This window comes from Sinocyclocheilus anshuiensis, unplaced genomic scaffold (genome assembly GCF_001515605.1).
Source record: "Sinocyclocheilus anshuiensis isolate Anshui unplaced genomic scaffold, SAMN03320099.WGS_v1.1 scaffold964, whole genome shotgun sequence".
In the NCBI taxonomy this organism is placed as follows: domain Eukaryota; kingdom Metazoa; phylum Chordata; class Actinopteri; order Cypriniformes; family Cyprinidae; genus Sinocyclocheilus; species Sinocyclocheilus anshuiensis.
Window position 1 is genome coordinate 105,708 of NW_015552666.1, and position 20,331 is coordinate 126,038.

Below are 20,331 nucleotides of genomic sequence, written 5' to 3' on the forward strand. Positions count from 1 at the left end.
GGCTGACTCTTAACTTTTATAAAGAATATTTCTTTGGATTTGAGACTTTAGTCTTTGCAAATTTACAGATCTTCTTTATGCACCAAGAGCTTGTAACACTCCAAAGAGAAAGGAAAAAATGAAATTGCATCATATGACCCCTTTAATATTTGTGAATGAATGTGTGCGCGTGTATGGTTTGCATGTGCATGGTTGTGCTTGCAAGTTTTTTTGTTGTTGTTTTGTTTGTTTGTGTATGCATGGTTGGGTTCACAAGTCTGTATGATTTTATCTTTCTGTGTGTGTGTGTATGCGTATACAATATATTTATGTGCATCCCCATTAACTATCCATAAGCTTTTCACTCAGATTAACACTGAAGACCAATTATTAGACACTGTACACATGCATATACTAAGTGCTATTGCCTAAAAAAAAAAAAAGCTGACATTATAAAGGGTAAATAACCATTTACAATGCATTGCACTTGCAAAAAATTAAATTTGATAGTGTTCACAAACTGTATTTTAATGCAGTCAAATTCTCAATAAAACGGTTTTCACTGGTATATTTTTCTGTTTCTGTTGTAAAACAACGTGATGAACATGAAATAGAGACTGAAACGCGGCCCATTAAGACTGCATAACCAGCTCGCCCCTTAGATGTTAATCTGCACAAAAATCCTGATTCATAATCACAATGTCATCTAATGAAATCAAATACACATAAGATAAAGTCAATGGCTGTGCTGTGATTTCAGCTATATTTGCGTGTAAAATAGAGTTTGAAGTGACAGAATATCTTTTTTAACTGAAAGCGCTGCTTCTCTCAGCCTCTCGCTGAACAGCGCAGACGCAGAGAGAGGTGTGTGCGCGCTGGGAAAACAAAACCTTGCGCTCGTGCAGCAGTACCAGCGAGTCTCAGAAACTAAATAAGGTTTGTCCAAGAAGTCGCTAGATTTGTTACTAGGTGCTTTTTTGGAAAAAAGTCGCTAAAGGGGTCTGAAAAGTCGCTAAATCTAGCGACAAAGTCCCTAAGTTGGCAACACTGTCCACGCTCTTATGTTAGGCTCTCTCTGCTTGCCTGCTGCATCACGTGGTTAGGTTGTGGTGCGTTCAAAAACAAACATTTATTGAACGAAAGACAAGTTATTTCGAGTCATTTAACTCAAGTCCGAGTCAAGTCTCAAGTCATGAATATCAAGTCAAAGTCAAGTCAAGTCTTTTATGAATATTTGTCAAGCAAGTCTCAAGTCCTAAAATTTGCGACTTAAAGGGTTAGTTCACCCAAAAATAAAAATTAGGCTGCGTTTTACTCACCCACGAGGCATCCTAGGTGTATATGACTTTCTCTTGAATCTAGCTTGCGCTCACTGTTGTAAACGGAAGCAGCTTCAGGAAGGATGACGTATGAGGTCAGCTTTGCGCATGCGCCACTCAGAAGTGGCACAGCAGCGCAGCAGAGAGATCAAAACAAAACAACGGTCAAGAATTAGAATTGCAAAACGAGGATTTGTAAAGAAGAATGTCAGAGAATTTCGTTATAAGCCAGGAGGAGACTGGTTTTCCTTTGCTAAAGTAAAGAAACTTTGCTTCCTTTGATCCTGTAAACAAACGTTGGTTTTCACGAGACTCATCAGCGCATGCGCAGCGCTGACCTCATATGTCATCAGCCCGGAGCTGCTTCCGTGTACAACAGATCGGAGCCTAATTTTTATTTTTGGGTGAACTAACCCTTTAAGTCTGACTCGAGTCAAGTCATGTGACTCGAGTCCCCCACCTCTGATGTGAAGTACTTTTTATGATGGATGGACGCACTTTTTTGGGCTTCAAAATCTCGACCCCCATTCACTGCCATTATAAAGCTTGGAAGAGCCTGGACATATTTGAATATAACTCCGATTGTATTTGTCTGAAAGTTGTTATGTACACCTAGGATGGCTTGAGGGTGAGTAAATCATGGGGTAATTTTCATTTTTTGGTAATATATCCCTTTAATCTTGTCAAAAGACTATGACTAAAGTTAAAGGGGGCATAACACACACAGTTTCACCCAATCTCATGTTGATCTTGAGTACCTATAGAGTAGTATAGCATCGTTCATAGCTCCAAAGAGTCTTTAGTTTTATCGTATTTATAAAAGAAATATACAGCTTTCCGATTCTCTCCAAAAACAGCAGAGCTCCTGGAGGTGCGCCGGAGCTAAAGAGTGACGAGCACTTGCCCGATTACCAACAAAACACAGACATTTTGACTGGTAGGGTTGGGTATCGAATGGGTTTTTTACGATACCGGTGCCAAATCGATACTTTTAAAACGGTACTGGTGCTTAAACGGTGCCTGAACCGATACTTAAAAAAAAAAAATCTTACTCCAAGACTAATAAATGTATTTCACGATCTGGGTCATTATTTAATACAAAAAAATATTTAATGCAAAACCACACAATGTTTCTACTGTATCTCTGTCAATCACTCTGATATTTAGTTAAAATGAGTGAATTGACTGAGTGCTGTCCGTCACTGTCTTTAATCAGTTCTGTGACTGTATCGTATGCCACATGCACTGTAATATTTTTATATTAAATATTCATATGTGTTAAGGGCTAGATTTTCGCTGGAGGAAACAGCTGGGGTGTGAGGAGCGGTGAACGCAGCGATACAGTAGATGGGAAACCGATTGCTCCCTCGTGACCTTTTGTAAACTGTATTTATGACAAAGAACTGCACAGATACAGATATTATAACAATCTATCGATAAACACACACCTTGTGTCCTCTGTTTCTGAGTCCGCTCGCGCTGCGCCACCACGGTCTGCGGATTGAAGAGCGCGCTGAAAGACGGGGAGGAGACGAAGTCTGCCGCCGATTTCATATGAAATTTAAAGTAGACTGACTCTGAGGCGATCACGAATTTGTGTAGTTTATGGAGCTAATCGCTATAGCCTCGCTAAAAATGAACTACGTTCGTCAACAAACACACTTGCAAAACTTTGTTGCTGCCCCGGAAAAACAAACTGCATCCACTGTTCACGTAACGCTGAGTTCTTTGGTAAGCTGAACAAGGTTATCTTTCCCTTACAGCCAAAAACACGCTTCTTTGGAGACATTCTTCTCGAGCGAGTCCCGTTCAGTGCAGCTGAATGAAGCGCGTTGATGGGCGCGCTCTTGCTCTCGCTCTGATCAACGTGCGTGCGCGGACGCGCCATTATGTCACGAAGAGCCAAGCTCAGAAAAAAAACTCTCCGAAACTTGTACAAAACCGGAAGGAGTATATTTGACACAGAAATACTCCGTTCTACATTCATATCGTTTTTTGAAACGTTGGCCATGTTTAGCATGAGAATCCAACAGTGTAAATAACTCAACATGCATGAAATAGCATTAGACCCCCCCCCTTTAAATTCAAAATTAACACTGGTTTAAGCATTATACAGAGTTTGCATCTGTTTAACTTACTGTCCCCATATCCATCGTCTCTGCGTGGTCCATCATCCAGGTCCCCGCTTGGCCGTGCCCTCCAATCAGAATCTGTCTTATCAGGGCCACTGTCCATCCCACGACCTCTATCCCTGTCTCGCCCCATCATTGACCCACTATCTCTCTCTGGAAGAAATATAAGAAAATATTAATTATAATAATTAAATTAAATATATAAAATTATAAATTTAGTCAAGAGGCAAAGAAATCATGTATATCATCAGTTCACCTTTGTCATTGGATTGATCTGCAATATCCACCCGGATCCGCCTGTTCCCAAGATTCTACACAAATTTAATGCAATGTTAACTCAAAATAGAAAACAAAGGCAATGCTCTGAGGTCAGTATTTTACTGACTGCCCACCTCTTCATTTAGACTGAGAGCACGAAAGAATGATTCAACATCATCAAATTCTGCATAACCAAAACCCTTAAGCCTCTCTGGGTTATTAGGCTCCCGTGGCAAACGTACTGCACTGATCTGAGAATATACACAAAACACATCCAGTTATACACAACCTGCATTTGTCAAGCAGCTAAGAGTAGTATTCCCTGCTACGAAAGACTCAGAATGTAAGTGTATTATCTAGACATCCTGTTTCTAAACATGCAGATCCCCACTGACCGCAAGGCCCCTGAAGAACTCTTTGATGGATTCCTCGCTGACGTCGTAAGGAAGGTTACCAAGGAAGGCGGTGTAGGGTGGACTGCGTGGCAGCCGAGAGCGGTCAATGTTTGGTTCCCGTGCTGCACGAGGCGCAGTTGGCAGGATGGAGCGATCGATGGGAGGAGCTCGATACGTATCCTCCACAGTATGCCAGGAAGTTGAGACTAAAGAGAAGGAGAATAGAACTTGCCCACCACAGAATATGATTTCAATGCCTGGATCCTAAAATGCATCAGACCAACGGTAGCATTTTGCCTTCTTAAGACTTGAATTTTGACAATATTTTTGCCCCGCTTTACAGTCTGGAGGAGTCAGCACTAGTTGTCAAAAGTCAGAGCCTGCAGATTTTAGCCAGTTGGAGTTTACAAGATTTCACAGAAAATTGCGTAGTCTATGACTGGTACAAACTACATTTTTTAGCTTCACATTAGGGCTGCATAATTAATTGCAGTAAGTGCTGCTCCACACAAACTCCATCTCTGCATCTGAATTTGAGGCACTTTAATATGCATTTAGGAATGCAACATGCACCAACAATCTTCCCTTACTTGTAATGAGAAGCACTTGTCAAAAAGGAGAAGTTTCAGGAGATTTTTCCATCAAAATAAAAGTCTGATGATTTAACGTTTGAAAATAAAGAAATGAAGACATCCATAATGCGTTCCAGCCTTCACTCACCATCACCATCCAAGTCATCGGTCTCGTCTGCCCAGCTGGTGGCCTTTGTGCTGGGGTAACTGGTGGGTACGCTACCACTGCCATCATTCGCAAGGAAGTCATTCAGGGTCAGGGTCTTCCCCTTCTTATTCTTCTTCTTAGCTAAAGAACGAAAAACAGATGCTATGAGAATGCCATAACTGAAGTATTTCATTATTTGATAAATATGTTGAACCAAACAGATGACGGTAGCCATTGACTTCCATAGTATGGAAAAAAAATACTATAGAAGTCAATGGCTACCATCAAGTGCTTGGTTACCAACATTCATCAAAACATTTTTTTTGGTGTTCAACAGAACAAAGAAACTCATATAGGTTTATAACAACTTGAGGGTGAGTAAATGATGGCAAAATTAATCCTTTAAATGAACAAAATGACTGGAAAATTCATCACCAGAGAGAAATCTGTCATTACACCAAAAGAACAGGTCAGATTTATGACATTTTGATTAAGAATTATGAGGTCAAAACAAAGAAACATATGCACAGATGAAATATTTAAAGTAAGATTAATAACATGCATTTGGAAAACTGATAGGGTGAATTTTCATTTCATGCCACCATTAACATTCAGAATAAGAAAAACATTTTAACGTTCCCACCCTAGCTGGGACACATAGTGGCACAGATAACAGACAAAGCATGACTATTCAACAACAACAACAAAAAAAGATAGGCTTATTCAAAAGACATTATAACATTATTTGTTTATTCACTAATATCTGCTTGCTTTAGAAGTGAAATGTCACTACACTTGTAGAGGATTTCCAGGTAAAACCTCTTCGCACCCTTCATTAAATTGCATGAAACCCAGAATATACACTAATAGCTTTCACACCAGTGAGCAATGTCACACCTTGTGCAAAAGATGCCTTTCCAACACTATGCAATGTGGAAAAAAGGATGACATAAGGCACATTCACATTATGTTTGTTTTCCTCTAGAACTTGTAAGGTTATATGCTTTAACTGGACCAGCCTGAAAAAGCTCAGAAGCACAATTTAAATGGTACTACTGATTTTAAACGTCATTCAGATGTAACATTAACAAACTGTTTCAGATAATTCAGTCTTTCCCCACTCAAAAACATAAGAGCTGTACTTACATACGTTCTGTACATCTGGCTGGTTATACAAGCCTTTGAAACACTCGTTAACTTACTGAGGTATTATTTTTTGGGACAATTAAACTCTCTTTCTGAAGTGTGTTTAAAAAACATAAGTTTTAGTATAAGATAATACGAGATGTTTTAGTCATGAATGACTCTATTTTAATCGAATGAATTAGAAATTGATTCAATGACTCGACACAAAAAAAAAAAACACGTAACTGTACTGAATGAATCCGTGAACAAATCTTTTTGGTGATCACATAATACACATTAAAAAAAACAAGTCACTAAAATAAATCTAAATCACCAACCCAACCGCTGTTCTGTCAAAAACGACGAGAGAAAGTCTATTTCAGCTCTATGTCCACGGCTCCACGCACGTGGTCACCTCTCCGGTCCCTCCTCTGGATCGTACTGCGCATGCGCGCCAAGCACGGGTTATTAGCACCGTTCTGAACTTCAGGCGCTATAATTTACCATAATATCACAACTTTCCGTGAATTAACCTTATAAACTTCCGCGTATATTAAAACACCCGAACATCCGTGTGCGAAATCTTTCCGTTCTAAAACTCCAGAAGATAACAAGACGGGCGAGGCACTTGATTTGGCCGCTAGCAAACTGGCTAATTCATTTGCGCATAAGGCTTCCCCAATACAACTAATCCTTCATGGTTTCAGAATATTTTCTCAGTATATTTAGCAGTGCCGTTTTTGAAAAACGCACACAGTGAATGCTATAACCATTACGTTTGAAACCAAGAGGGTTTTACAAACTTATTTAGAGGTGTTTCGCAAAGAAGCCCACAAATGAAGGCCGAGCACGAGAGCGCATTATTCTCACCTGACGCCGCCATGTTGGAGAGTGTTCTGATGGCAGAGTCCCGGATGAAGGCGTCAGGGATTTGTCACGGGGGCAGGCTGGCATCACAAGCGCATGAGAACATGTTTTAGAAGTTGCACTTTGTGAGGATGTGAAACCTGACAGTAATCATTTCTGGAAACAGAAGGCAACAACCAAACTTGGGGGAAAAAAAAAAAAAATCCTAGAGATAATGGCATAAATATTTTATACAGGCTTATTTAACTTACTTTTCTGTTTATCTTAGTAATGTTATCATGACAGCTTTTTATTTGACTGGAAACTACTTTATTTATGGTTTATGCATGTCTTCTGTAATAAAAAAATATACAAGCGAGAGGTAGGTAGGCAAATTCTGTCATTTTCTGGGCCCCTTGTACTGCTTGTTGGAAATGGGCCTTTTTCGGCTCCCTTGAGGACATTACCAAAAAATCCAAAGCGACTTGCATTACATTGAAAGTATGCATTTTAACAGTTCACGCATTTCCATGACCTTAGCGTTGCTAGTGCTGTGCTAAAAATCTTTCTCTTTGCTTGTCTCCGACTCGGTAGCTCTACCCCAGATACATTTTTTTTTACACAGTGGATACATCTTTGAGAGGCCAGGATGACCTCCTCATAATTGGTGAGGGAAAATATGGGTTGGTTTTCTCTCAATGTGGCTCTCTCGGATGGTACTGCAACTTGCTATTCTACATATCAATTCTACACATACAAATACATAAGTCTGATCATATTATTTTTAAAATTATATATACTTTTTAGATGGCTTAGATGGTTTAGACTAACTTTTTGTACATCCTTGTCGTAGTGATACAAAGGCATGTGGTTTGTGCCATGACACTACAAACACTTTTCATTCACCCCCGTTGGTGTGATTTATAACAGAAAAGAAGTTGCAAGCCAGATGATGCAAAGTATTTATTTAGTCATTTATATAATACAGATTACAAACAAGACCCAAATTATATTAGCAAATTATGCTGATATTATATAATCTGCTTGTATGAATTTGTATGTTCTATAAAATGAATTGTGAATTATTTAGGTACAATTTTGACACACAAACACAATAAATAAATCATTAGTCTGAAAAGGGAAAAAATAAGACTTTCATTACACATATATTTTGAAGAAATTAATTTAAAATGGGTTCTTTGCTGATTTAAATAAATATTTTGTAGTATAACCTGTACTTGATGCATGAATTTGTTGCACAGAATGCTTAAACAAATTAAAAAGATAAAGTGCAGGTGAGCCATTTAGAAGACTGCCAACCAGGAGTTATCCACTAAAACCCTGCAGAGACACAAAAACAAACAGAGCTGAAGACTTCCTAGACTAAAAAAAAAAAATCAGAATTTGAGAAAAGAACAATGAACACTTGTTTGTGTGTGTATTTGGACTTACTGCATAGCTTTTTATAATCCCAGCAGCAGTTTATGAGGCAGCGATGATTACAGTTGCAGCGGTTGCGGAAGTCAGATCTCTCACCACATCTCCCTTGACAAGAGTTTGAGGCTACAACAAAAAATCGTTTTGCATTAAGCATTAAGCAATTAAGCATTATGCAGAGAAGTAAGTAGTGTTTTTGATATTTTTTTGATATTCTGAAATATCAGTTGCCACTGACTTTCAGTGTATGGACAAAAAAAATACAATGGAAGTCAATGGTAACAGAAAATATTTAGATAACAGCATTCTTCTAAACATCTTTTCTTACAGAAAAAATAAATGCCTTCAGGTTTGGAATGACATGAAGAGGGAGTAAGTGATGACAGAGTTTTAATTTTTGGGTGGACTAGCCGTTTCAGGATGTTTGTACAGGTGTGTACAGTAAAGTATGAGAAAGAGTTACCCTGCTTGGGTGAAAGAGTCGTTGTTGCTGTTCTTAAGGTAGTAGAAGTTTTTGGGGTGGTAGTAGTTTTAGTAGTAGTTGGGGAGGTTGTAGAAGTGGGTGAAACAGACTGGCATGTGCTTGTAGGGCTGAAGGTGACAAAACCTGGCAAGTTCTGCCCAATGTTGTTGGTGATCCAGCTCTGATACTGTGACACACGGGTGTAAACACCAGGTGCGTTGGGATCAGCACAGCCATAACCCCAGCTGGTGATACCAGACTGAACCCACACTGAACACTGCTTGCTCACCATTGGACCACCAGAATCCCCCTACAGAAAGAAAAAGAGTAGAAGTTTTTGTTTTTTGGGACATCAAACATGGCCAGAATGTAAATGGAGAATCACATACATATATAAAAATGCAGCATAGATGTTTGTATGTAAATATATACAGTATTAAAAGAACCCAGTGGACTTTCAGATATGCAGCATGTTTTGATATGCATGCTTAATCTGGTTGGTTGTTGTACCTGGCAGGTGTCTTTGCCTCCCTCCATTAAACCAGCACACATCATGTTGCTGGTAACAGATCCAGAACCCAGCAGAGTATTACATTGAACATTGTCCACCACTGGAACTATAGTCTCCTGCAGAGTCCTGGGATCAGGTAGGCTCACTGAACACCAAAAACACAACCATTAATTAGTGATGTTAGGGGTAAATTCATATATGAATTAATGGGTTTGCATGTGTTTGTACCTCCAGATTGAACATCTCCCCAGCCTGTGATCCAGCTGCTGGTGCCAGAAGGGAAGACGCTGTTCTGGGCCGCCAGACACACGGGTCTAATGTAGTTATTGAAGGTGACTGCGGAGGACAGCCGGAGCAGAGCGATGTCATTGTTATTTGTGTTCCTGTCGTAGGAGGTGTGGACAATGATCGTAGTGACATTTCTGCTGATCTCATTGGCATTGACTCCCTGCTGTGTCCTCCTTCCCAAATACACACGCAGACTGGATGCGCTGGAGAGAGAGAGAGAGCGAGAGGGAGATGCAGTAGATAGATAGATAGATAGAGAGAGAGAGAGAGAGAGAGAGAGAGAGATTCATGTCATGGTGTTGAAAAAATGATGATCAGTTATTGTGTGTTGTTTTTCTTGCTTTCTGAGATTATTAAATGCCTAAAAAATGATGGTCATTGATTGGTCATTGACAACTTCAAGATTAATTTGGATGCGCTGACACTAAATACAGTCAGAGAAAGTGAGAAAAGAAAAAGGTACATTCTACCAATCAAAACAAAACAAGTGCATATGTGTGTTTAGGTGAATCTTACTCAGGTAAACAGTGAGCTGCCGTCAACACCCATTCACTGTTGATGAGGGAGCCTCCGCAAAAATGACCTCCAAAGTTGGAGCTGTGCAGACTGACCTGCCACGGCCACGAACCCTCAGAGGCATCCACACCACCCACAATACGGGTGTTTAGAGGGGCTTGTCCACAAACTATGAGAGAAATAGAGAGATTGCTCACATGTGCAATTCTGTAAAACGGTGATTCATACGAACATATGAAGAATGAAACAAGCTCTTACCATTCAGCTGAGAAAGTGAACCTGCAGTGGAAGAGACATAACAGCACACATTAAACAGGAAGGATTTCATGGACATCCAGCTATGTGTGACATCCTCTAACTAATTAACTTAACGAAATTATCCCACATGAACCAGAGCTGTGGCAGAAACATGTAGTGCTGATGAAGTTTCTACCTTAAGCAAGTAAAAGTCCTTACCTTGAACACATAAGAGCAGGGCCAAACTGACACACGTTAACCTCCACATTTTCACAAACCGCCTCTTCTCTTACAGAATGGATGGAGATGGTGGATTTGGATCTCTTTGCTCTCACAAACCCTTTATATATTCACTTCTCCAGTCTCTGCTCGTCATTCATCTAATCACTTTAATGTCGCACTAATCCATTTTTATTATTATTTTTGCTCCTCGCCCTGTTTTCATAATGCAGATCTGTTAAACATAAATTTACACTAAATTTACTTCTTAACATCTTAAATGCAAGTTTTTTTTTTCATTTTATTAATCTTGCTGAGAATAATTAGTCACTCTAATGAGGATGTGTTTATCCAGGTAATTATAATAACATTAAAGATTATATCATTATAATAAATCACATCACCTATATCAATATATATAAAAAAAACACTAATTTAAACATTATATCTTACATAATATTTTACACAGCATATTATTGAAATCTACTATATATATTGTGACGAGCGTCCCGGAGCCTCATCAGCGTCGCCCTGGAAACAAGCGAGGAGCACCTGGCCAGCATCATCACGGGCTGATCGGCCACGGCTGCACCTCATCAGGCGGCGGCTACATAAGCCACCGAAGCCCTGCCATAAGGGAGAAGCCTCCATGAGTGAGAGTACTAACTCGCCCTCTCCTTTTGCCCACAGAGAGCAGCACGTGACCGACCAGCCCCACTGGAGCACTGCACGGACCCGCTGCACTGGGAAGACGGAAGGGAGCACTCACGGCACCGGAGCACCGACCTGGACTTTCCCCCACGAGCACAGAGCACCCCAATAAATCCACCCTCCGGGGTATTAATTGAGATTACTTGTCGTGTGATTCTTCACCCCGTTACACTGGTGGAGAATGCAGGCAAGTCTCCTGCAGAATCCCAGGAGAAGGTAGGCTCACTGAACACCAAAAACACACACAATCATCAATTAGTGATGTTAGAAGGAGATTTACAAGTGAATGAATGAGTTTATACACGTTTGTACCCCCAGACTGAATATTTCCCCAGCCTGTGACCCAGCTGCTGGTTCCAGAAGGGAAGCTGCTGTTCAGGCCCGCCAGACACACGGGTCTAATATATTCATTAAAGGTGACAGCGGAGGACAGGCGGAGCAGAGCGATGTCATTGTCGCTGCTTTGACTGTTGTAGGAGAGGTGAACGATGACTGAGGAGACATTTCTACTGATTTCATATAGGTATTGACTCCCTGCTGTATTCTCTTTCCCAGGTACACAAGCAGACTGGATGCGCTGATACTGAAAACAGGTGAAAGTGAAGAAAATAATTAATCAATAGTGTAAAAACAGCCTCAGAGCCTGTGGTTTGGATGAATATTTGAATATTGATGTGAATCTTACCCAGGTAAACGGTGAGCTGCTGTCAGCACCCATTCACTGTTGATGAGGGAGCCTCCGCAAAAATGACCTCCAAAGTTGGAGCTGTGCAGACTGACCTGCCACGGCCACGAACCCTCAGAGGCATCCACACCACCCACAATACGGGTGTTTAGAGGGGCTTGTCCACAAACTATGAGAGAAATAGAGAGATTGCTCACATGTGCAATTCTGTAAAACGGTGATTCATACGAACATATGAAGAATGAAACAAGCTCTTACCATTCAGCTGAGAAAGTGAACCTGCAGTGGAAGAGACATAACAGCACACATTAAACAGGAAGGATTTCATGGACATCCAGCTATGTGTGACATCCTCTAACTAATTAACTTAACGAAATTATCCCACATGAACCAGAGCTGTGGCAGAAACATGTAGTGCTGATGAAGTTTCTACTTTAAGCAAGTAAAAGTCCTTACCTTGAACACATAAGAGCAGGGCCAAACTGACACACGTTAACCTCCACATTTTCACAAACCGCCTCTTCTCTTACAGAATGGATGGAGATGGTGGATTTGGATCTCTTTGCTCTCACAAACCCTTTATATATTCACTTCTCCAGTCTCTGCTCGTCATTCATCTAATCACTTTAATGTCGCACTAATCCATTTTTATTATTATTTTTGCTCCTCGCCCTGTTTTCATAATGCAGATCTGTTAAACATAAATTTACACTAAATTTACTTCTTAACATCTTAAATGCAAGTTTTTTTTTTCATTTTATTAATCTTGCTGAGAATAATTAGTCACTCTAATGAGGATGTGTTTATCCAGGTAATTATAATAACATTAAAGATTATATCATTATAATAAATCACATCACCTATATCAATATATATAAAAAAAACACTAATTTAAACATTATATCTTACATAATATTTTACACAGCATATTATTGAAATCTACTATATATATTGTGACGAGCGTCCCGGAGCCTCATCAGCGTCGCCCTGGAAACAAGCGAGGAGCACCTGGCCAGCATCATCACGGGCTGATCGGCCACGGCTGCACCTCATCAGGCGGCGGCTACATAAGCCACCGAAGCCCTGCCATAAGGGAGAAGCCTCCATGAGTGAGAGTACTAACTCGCCCTCTCCTTTTGCCCACAGAGAGCAGCACGTGACCGACCAGCCCCACTGGAGCACTGCACGGACCCGCTGCACTGGGAAGACGGAAGGGAGCACTCACGGCACCGGAGCACCGACCTGGACTTTCCCCCACGAGCACAGAGCACCCCAATAAATCCACCCTCCGGGGTATTAATTGAGATTACTTGTCGTGTGATTCTTCACCCCGTTACAATATATATATATAGAGAGAGAGAGAGAGCGAGAGGGAGATGCAGTAGATAGATAGATAGATAGAGAGAGAGAGAGAGAGAGAGAGAGAGAGATTCATGTCATGGTGTTGAAAAAATGATGATCAGTTATTGTGTGTTGTTTTTCTTGCTTTCTGAGATTATTAAATGCCTAAAAAATGATGGTCATTGATTGGTCATTGACAACTTCAAGATTAATTTAGAAAATTGAAATTAAAATTGCTGGATTGCTATAGTTGCAACACTGATTCACCTGCTCTCTGTTACACTTTACAATGACATTGTAAAATTTCTGATTGCCACATGCTGCATTTAGGTCATAATTCGCATTTCAGACTAACAAATACTGTCATTTATGTACTTGTGTGTTTCGCCAACACCTTTTTTTTGTACCTGTTTGTCATAAATCCAGATAAACTGAGCTTAGCTTAATTACTGTGTGATTACGGATGTCTCCTCTAAATAATCAGCTCACATTCTCTCACATGTTGCTATGCATTTTAATATCTGAAATTAAACCACCTACTAGATTGCAAATGTATATTTTGGATCATTTAATTATTCAAGAATTACAAAAAAAATGAATATTAGAAAACTTGCACTGGATTTCAAATGTAATTTCTATTATTTTTGTAACAAAGTACGGCTGAAAAAAAACACATTTTAAAAATAACCGATCTACATAGAAGAGAACAGAAGTGTTCAGGAGCAACCTATCTATTTGCATCTACTTCTAGTATAATCTTTTGCCATTAATTCTTTTATTTTCCTTTAAATCTTAAAAAAAAAAAGTTGGTAACACTTTATTTTACACTCTTGTTCCGCATTTATGTACTTATTATAGCAATTACAATAACTGGGTAATAACTAGGTACTAACCCTGAACCTAACCTTAACCCATGTAGTTACCGTATACTACCGGTAATTACTTCTGTAAATACACCTACTGTGAAATAAAGTGTACACAAAAAGTTTCCACTGTTCTTAAATGTATAGTTCACCTTTTTTCCACCTTTAGTGTCTTTTTTTCCATGCAGTGAATGGTGAAATGAGAATGGGGACTGCTGTGTCATTCCTAACGTCATCTTTTGTGTTCCACTGTTGAAAGTCAAACAGGTTTGTAACAACATGAGGGTGAGTAAATGATGCATTTTTGGGTGAACTATGAACACCCTGTGAAATTAAGACTGAGATTAACAAAACGCTTAATCTCTGAAAACAAACTTGCATTTAAGATCTGTATTTAGTGAATTTAGTTCTAGAATATATGTTTAACAGATCCGCATCATGAAAACGGCGAGGAGCAAAAATAATAATAAAAACGGATTAGTGCGACATTAAAGTGATTAGATGAATGGCGAGCAGAGACTGGAGAAGTGAATATATAAAGGGTTTGTGAGAGCAAAGAGATCCAAATCCACCATCTCCATCCATTCTGCAAGAGAAGAGGCGGTTTGTGAAAATGTGGAGGTTAACGTGTGTCAGTTTGGCCCTGCTCTTATGTGTTCAAGGTAAGGACTTTTACTTGCTTAAGGTAGAAACTTCATCAGCACTACATGTTTCTGCCACAGCTCTGGTTCATGTGGGATAATTTCGTTAAGTTAATTAGTTAGAGGATGTCACACATAGCTGGATGTCCATGAAATCCTTCCTGTTTAATGTGTGCTGTTATGTCTCTTCCACTGCAGGTTCACTTTCTTAGCTGAATGGTAAGAGCTTGTCTCGTTCTTCATATGTTCGTATGAATCACAGTTTTACAGAATTGCACATGTGAGCAATCTCTCTATTTCTCTCAGTTTGTGGACAAGCCCCTCTAAACACCCGTATTGTGGGTGGTGTGGATGCCTCTGAGGGTTCGTGGCCGTGGCAGGTCAGTCTGCACAGCTCCAACTTTGGAGGTAATTTTTGCGGAGGCTCCCTCATCAACAGTGAATGGGTGCTGACAGCAGCTCACCGTTTACCTGGGTAAGATTCACATCAATATTCAAATATTCATCCAAACCACAGGCTCTGAGGCTGTTTTTACACTATTGATTAATTATTTTCTTCACTTTCACCTGTTTTCAGTATCAGCGCATCCAGTCTGCTTGTGTACCTGGGAAAGAGAATACAGCAGGGAGTCAATACCTATATGAAATCAGTAGAAATGTCTCCTCAGTCATCGTTCACCTCTCCTACAACAGTCAAAGCAGCGACAATGACATCGCTCTGCTCCGCCTGTCCTCTGCTGTCACCTTTAATGAATATATTAGACCCGTGTGTCTGGCGGGCCTGAACAGCAGCTTCCCTTCTGGAACCAGCAGCTGGGTCACAGGCTGGGGAAATATTCAGTCTGGGGGTACAAACGTGTATAAACTCATTCATTCACTTGTAAATCTCCTTCTAACATCACTAATTGATGATTGTGTGTGTTTTTGGTGTTCAGTGAGCCTACCTTCTCCTGGGATTCTGCAGGAGACTATGGTTCCAGTGGTGGCTAACGATCAGTGTAATACTCTGCTGGGTTCTGGATCTGTTACCTGCAACATGATGTGTGCTGGTTTCATGGAGGGAGGCAGAGACACCTGCCAGGTACAACAGACATCCAGATTATTAGTAAGTGTGCAAAACATGCTGCATGTCTGAAAGGCCATTAGGTTCTTCTAACATATTTTTTTAAAGAAAAACTCCTTCTCTCTGTCTTTCTGTAGGGGGATTCTGGGCTTGTCCAATGGTGAGCAAGCAGTGTTCAGTGTGGGTTCAGTCTGGTATTACCAGCTGGGCTTATGGCTGTGCTGAACCCAATGCACCTGGTGTTTACACCTGCGTGTCACAGTATCAGAGTTGGATCACAAACAAGACTGGCCAGAATCTGCCGGGATTTGTCATTTACAACCCATCAAGTACATGCCAATCTGTTTCTACAGCCTCACCGATTTCTGATACCTCAACTGCTTCTACTGCACCACCTATTTCTGCTACATCAACAACTTCTACTACCTCATGATTTTCTGCTACTTCAAGAACAACTACTACCCTAAGACCTCCTCCCAATCAGTGTAGCTCTCTCACACACACTTGTACACATTTATGCCTTTTTAACATCTCTTACTTCTCTGCATGATGCTTGTTCAAATGTTTTTTGTTCAAATGCCTCAATCTCTTGTCACAAAAAAAATGGTGAGAGATTCGACATCCACAACCGCTGCAACTGCAATCCTCGCTGCTGCATAAACTCATGTAGGGATTATGAAAGGCAATGCAGTAAGTCCAAATACACACACAAATACACTTGCAATTGTTTATGATGTTTTTTATTTTGAAATAATACTCAAATCACTGAACAGTAAATAACAAAAGAACAGAAGTCAAATAGTATCCTAAAAGACCAGAAGTCCTTCAGCTCTGTTTGTTTTTGTGTCTCTGCAGGGGATCACAGATGGTAACTCTTGGTTGGCATAAGCTTCTACACGGCTCACCGATGTTTTCAGTTTCTTCAAACATTCTATAAGCTGTGCAAGTACATTTTTAAATAAGCACAAAATTACTCACATTTTAATTAATTTCTCTATTGAGACTAAAGATTTAAAATTAAATGTGTGTCAAAAATGTAACTTGATTTTCAAATCAATCTAATATACAAAATATACAAAATAACAATATATTTGGATTACAAAATATCAGCAGTAAGTGATAATATAATTTGAGTCTTGTCTGTAATATGTATCTGTATTAATGATTAAATAAATACTTGGCATCATCTGGCTTGTGAAGTCTCTTGCTGTAATAAATGACACCAACAGGGGACGTTGATCTTCAAACTCATTGATTACTGATAACCTTTGGTCAGTGAAAGCTGTTGAGATGTTGAGGGACTGCTTTGATGAAACTGACTGACATGTTCAAAACTTGAGCATAGATGTCATGTTTCTAAGAAAACATTGACTCTATATACCAAACACACACACACAGACAGACAGACAGACAGACAGAAAAAAAAACTCATTCTGTATGATTTAAGCTTCTGTACCCATGGGGACCTCAATTTAGGTCCCCACGGTGACACAAAGTATGAACAGTTTAGCCATGCCTATGATGAACAGCACTGATTAACTAATTAAAAAAAAAAACTCAAAGATCTTATTCATTTTTTAAGTAGAAAAAAAATCCTGTTGTTTTACAATGTTAAATATATCTATAAGTCATTGGCGAACATTAATAAATGTACAAACTTTTCAGTGGAATGAGTGAGCTCTTTTGTTATTTTACCTTGATTCTGTCTATATTTAATATTTAAATATTTGTTATATTTTTGTAAATTTGTTCAGTGCACAGTCTGGAGGCTATAAAAAAATCACATTTGACTTCATCTGTGAGGATTTGTGAGTGACATCAGTAAGTGATATTACTACTTGAATTTTTACATGCAACATCTGATAATAATAGTATTCACAATTAATTCAATAAAAAGGTTTAGGAAATGATTTTGTTTAGTGTCCCACCATTATTAAAAATCTCATAAAACATGAGCTTATTCAAAAACTAAACTTCAGTTTAACTTCGATAGGCTATATACATCAGCAAATATCACTGCTGTATTCAATTTCGAGGTAACTATAGGAACAAGGACATAATAAATCATCACTACAGCTCCTGCACGTAACATCTCACTAACAATAAACCAACAAGCCACAAGCCACAAAGGACCGCTGCCACCAGGATTTTTCACTACAATAGCTGTTAAAGTTTAGAAAAAAGGGTTAATGACTGACTTAGTAGCGGAGGAGCTTTTTAGAAAGGTAGTTCATGATATGATTCAGGATGAGATCATGGTCTTTAATAAGGAAGTAGCAAGCAATAGAAATGATCTGAAATTTATGAAATGAAAATTATTGACTCAGTACCAGGACGTTGCACAACCTACGGTGATAACATTTATTTTTTAATGTGAATATAATCCATTTAACTTAAAGTGTTATTTTTTCCACCATGTCAATATTTTAACCAGGGCCACTGCTAGCAGGGAAGAAAGGAGGTGACGATTTCTAGGGGCCCACGGCTGTTAGGGGACAGCATGAAAGATGCTCGGGACAGTTGACGTTCTGGACTTTAACAAGCATTAACTATATTTAATTTATACAGTGAAGGCTATGCAATGCTTTTTTATTATCTAGTTTCTGTACCTTAACACATACAAAACTTAAAAAACTAAAAAACTAAAGCACTGTTTAATTTGTATCTTTGTTCTCTTTATTTACTTGTGCTATTTACACAATTTAAACAGGGCTCACAGGTTCAACCTGCACCAGGGACCTGCATACCCCAGCTACGGCCCTGATTTTAACCTCCCAAGGCTGGAGTTGTCCCAATACATAGCACTGCATGGATTTAAGGTGAATGCTCTATGGATTTTGAGAAGTTTCCTTTTAGTGGAATTGGATGACTGGCAAACATGCTCTAAAGCAGAGTTTAGCTCCAACTTGCTTCAACACACCTGCCTGGAAGTTTCTAGTATGCCTAAGACCTCGATTAGCTGGTTTAGTTGTGTTTAATTGGGGTTGGAACTAAATTCTGCAGGACAGTGGCCCTCCAGGAGCAGGATTGGACACCCTTTAAAGGTTTCTCTTCCCATTCAACTGGCTCTTGAGTATAGTTGTATAGATCACATGTAACTTTCAAAATTCACAACTTTCAAATTGTTTAATGGAGTATTTGTCCACTGAAAGTCTTCTCTGAATATGCTTCATCAGTTGAACAATTGATACGTTGTTAAACAACAGTAGCTCTACTATAAACACTATAGCTCTATCCCTCACAGCCTCGTTTTTGTTCATGTAAAAAATTAAACATGGCGCTACCCTGTCTAGGCCTAGCCTAGCCAAAGGATATTTATGCTATACTACTAAATGATACACTGGATATGATGTCTGGTGATAGTTTCCATTTTATGGATGCTGACCGAAATAAAACAAATGTCTCAATATGTCAATCATTATTATTGTAACGCTCTCTGCAATACTCGTTTCTGATATAACTGCATTCAGCGGTCACTCATTTTCAGTCATCTTTGGCAGCATTGTATATCAGTGTGCTCTTTCGGTAACTGACGCATTTGAGCGAGGACCTATTTGTTCATGACACCTGTGTTACTTTCATGCTTCTCATATCATACCGTGGATACGTTTTTTTATTTATGTTTTTTTAATTATCATACTTTTTTTTTTTTATTATCATATCGCAGATTCACTCTTTTATTTCATAGAAATGCATTGCATCTTCTGTCTCAGTTATCAAATGTAGGGAAAATGGCCTCAGTGGACTTCCATATTAATATTTCAAAAGGTCTAAATATTGTTGCAATGTTCTTCTTGTTGCTAAGTCAGTTGTTTTGTGCATTGTAATAAACTGTTTTTCATACTGTATAAGCTTTAAGATATATACAGGTAAAATTAGAAAATACTCATAAAATCTGTATTTTATGTCCACGTTTATTTATTTGGTGATTAGCCCGAGCCAGTCCTTATTGCAAAATAAAGCCAAACAGGATGATCAGGACTTCAATGTGGATTGAAACATCTAAGCATCATTTCTATATTTTTTATTCTCTTGGTGATATTATAATATCTTTATATTAAGTATATCTTTATATGTAGGTATGTATGTATGTGTTCTGAAATGGCTGAAAGGGTAATATTTTACAGCCAGTTCCAGTGAAAAGGATTCATGACTAACAGCTTCAAAACCAGTTTGTCATGAAGTTTCCTGTCAGAAGAGTTTTTATCTGACATCAGAAAGTGACATTTTTCACGGTAAAATGAACTATTTAATCACAAAAGATTCACATCAAGATTTCACAAAACACAATATGACATTTCAATCTTAAGATCCCAACTAGTATAAACATTGCTTAACAAATCTCTAACCTTCCCTCAAATAGTTACCGGTATGTACTCGACTACGTTTACCTGGTACATGATTACACTGTGCGATGTTACATAAGCGCAGTCTTAATAATATGTTTGTAATGTCTTACTGTGTTTATTTTACATCCTTGTACAGTATATTATCTTGATGTTCCTGCTGTTTAAGGGACTTTTTCCACATGATGACTTGCTATTTTGAAATTCCTGTGAAATTCCTTCGTGTCGTTGTAACT

At 39.0% G+C, this 20,331-nt stretch overlaps 2 protein-coding genes and 2 pseudogenes across 2 annotated transcripts in view; 1 reads left to right on the top strand and 3 right to left on the bottom strand.

The window, feature by feature from the left end:
* The window catches only part of LOC107667299 (eukaryotic translation initiation factor 4B-like), a 15,021-nt gene extending 8,132 nt beyond the window's left edge, over positions 1-6,889 (bottom strand). Inside the window, exons 1-6 of the mRNA XM_016458942.1 lie at positions 6,799-6,889; positions 4,804-4,944; positions 4,084-4,289; positions 3,823-3,939; positions 3,687-3,741; positions 3,437-3,583 (exon numbers count right to left, since the gene is read on the bottom strand). Of these exons, the coding sequence (XP_016314428.1) occupies positions 3,437-3,583; positions 3,687-3,741; positions 3,823-3,939; positions 4,084-4,289; positions 4,804-4,944; positions 6,799-6,811 (679 nt within the window). The 5' untranslated portion in view covers positions 6,812-6,889. The remainder of the gene's footprint in view (positions 1-3,436; positions 3,584-3,686; positions 3,742-3,822; positions 3,940-4,083; positions 4,290-4,803; positions 4,945-6,798) is intronic.
* A 1,102-nt stretch (positions 6,890-7,991) lies between these two features.
* On the bottom strand, positions 7,992-10,494 carry LOC107667300 (anionic trypsin-2-like). Its single transcript, XM_016458943.1, has 8 exons — positions 10,446-10,494; positions 10,248-10,268; positions 9,990-10,158; positions 9,414-9,676; positions 9,185-9,330; positions 8,675-8,984; positions 8,227-8,337; positions 7,992-8,115 (listed from the first exon to the last, which is right to left on the bottom strand). Exons 1-8 carry the CDS (start codon positions 10,492-10,494, stop codon positions 8,108-8,110), a joined length of 1,077 nt encoding a protein of 358 aa, XP_016314429.1. The 3' UTR covers positions 7,992-8,107.
* Positions 10,495-11,322: 828 nt separating this feature from the next.
* Positions 11,323-12,346, bottom strand: LOC107667302 (prostasin-like; annotated as a pseudogene).
* Positions 12,347-14,531: 2,185 nt separating this feature from the next.
* On the top strand, positions 14,532-16,627 carry LOC107667332 (tryptase-like; annotated as a pseudogene).
* Positions 16,628-20,331: the final 3,704 nt, after the last annotated feature.

Excerpts from the sequence above, each read along its gene's own strand:
- LOC107667300 (XM_016458943.1), bottom strand. The coding sequence starts at position 10,494 with ATGTGGAGGTTAACGTGTGTCAGTTTGGCCCTGCTCTTATGTGTTCAA. Across the intron at positions 9,677-9,989 it reads GCAGCTCACTGTTTACCTGA|CGCATCCAGTCTGCGTGTGT; the intron begins GTAAGATTCACC and ends CTCTCTCTCCAG. Across the intron at positions 8,338-8,674 it reads GACTCTTTCACCCAAGCAGG|CCTCAAACTCTTGTCAAGGG; the intron begins GTAACTCTTTCT and ends TTTTTGTTGTAG.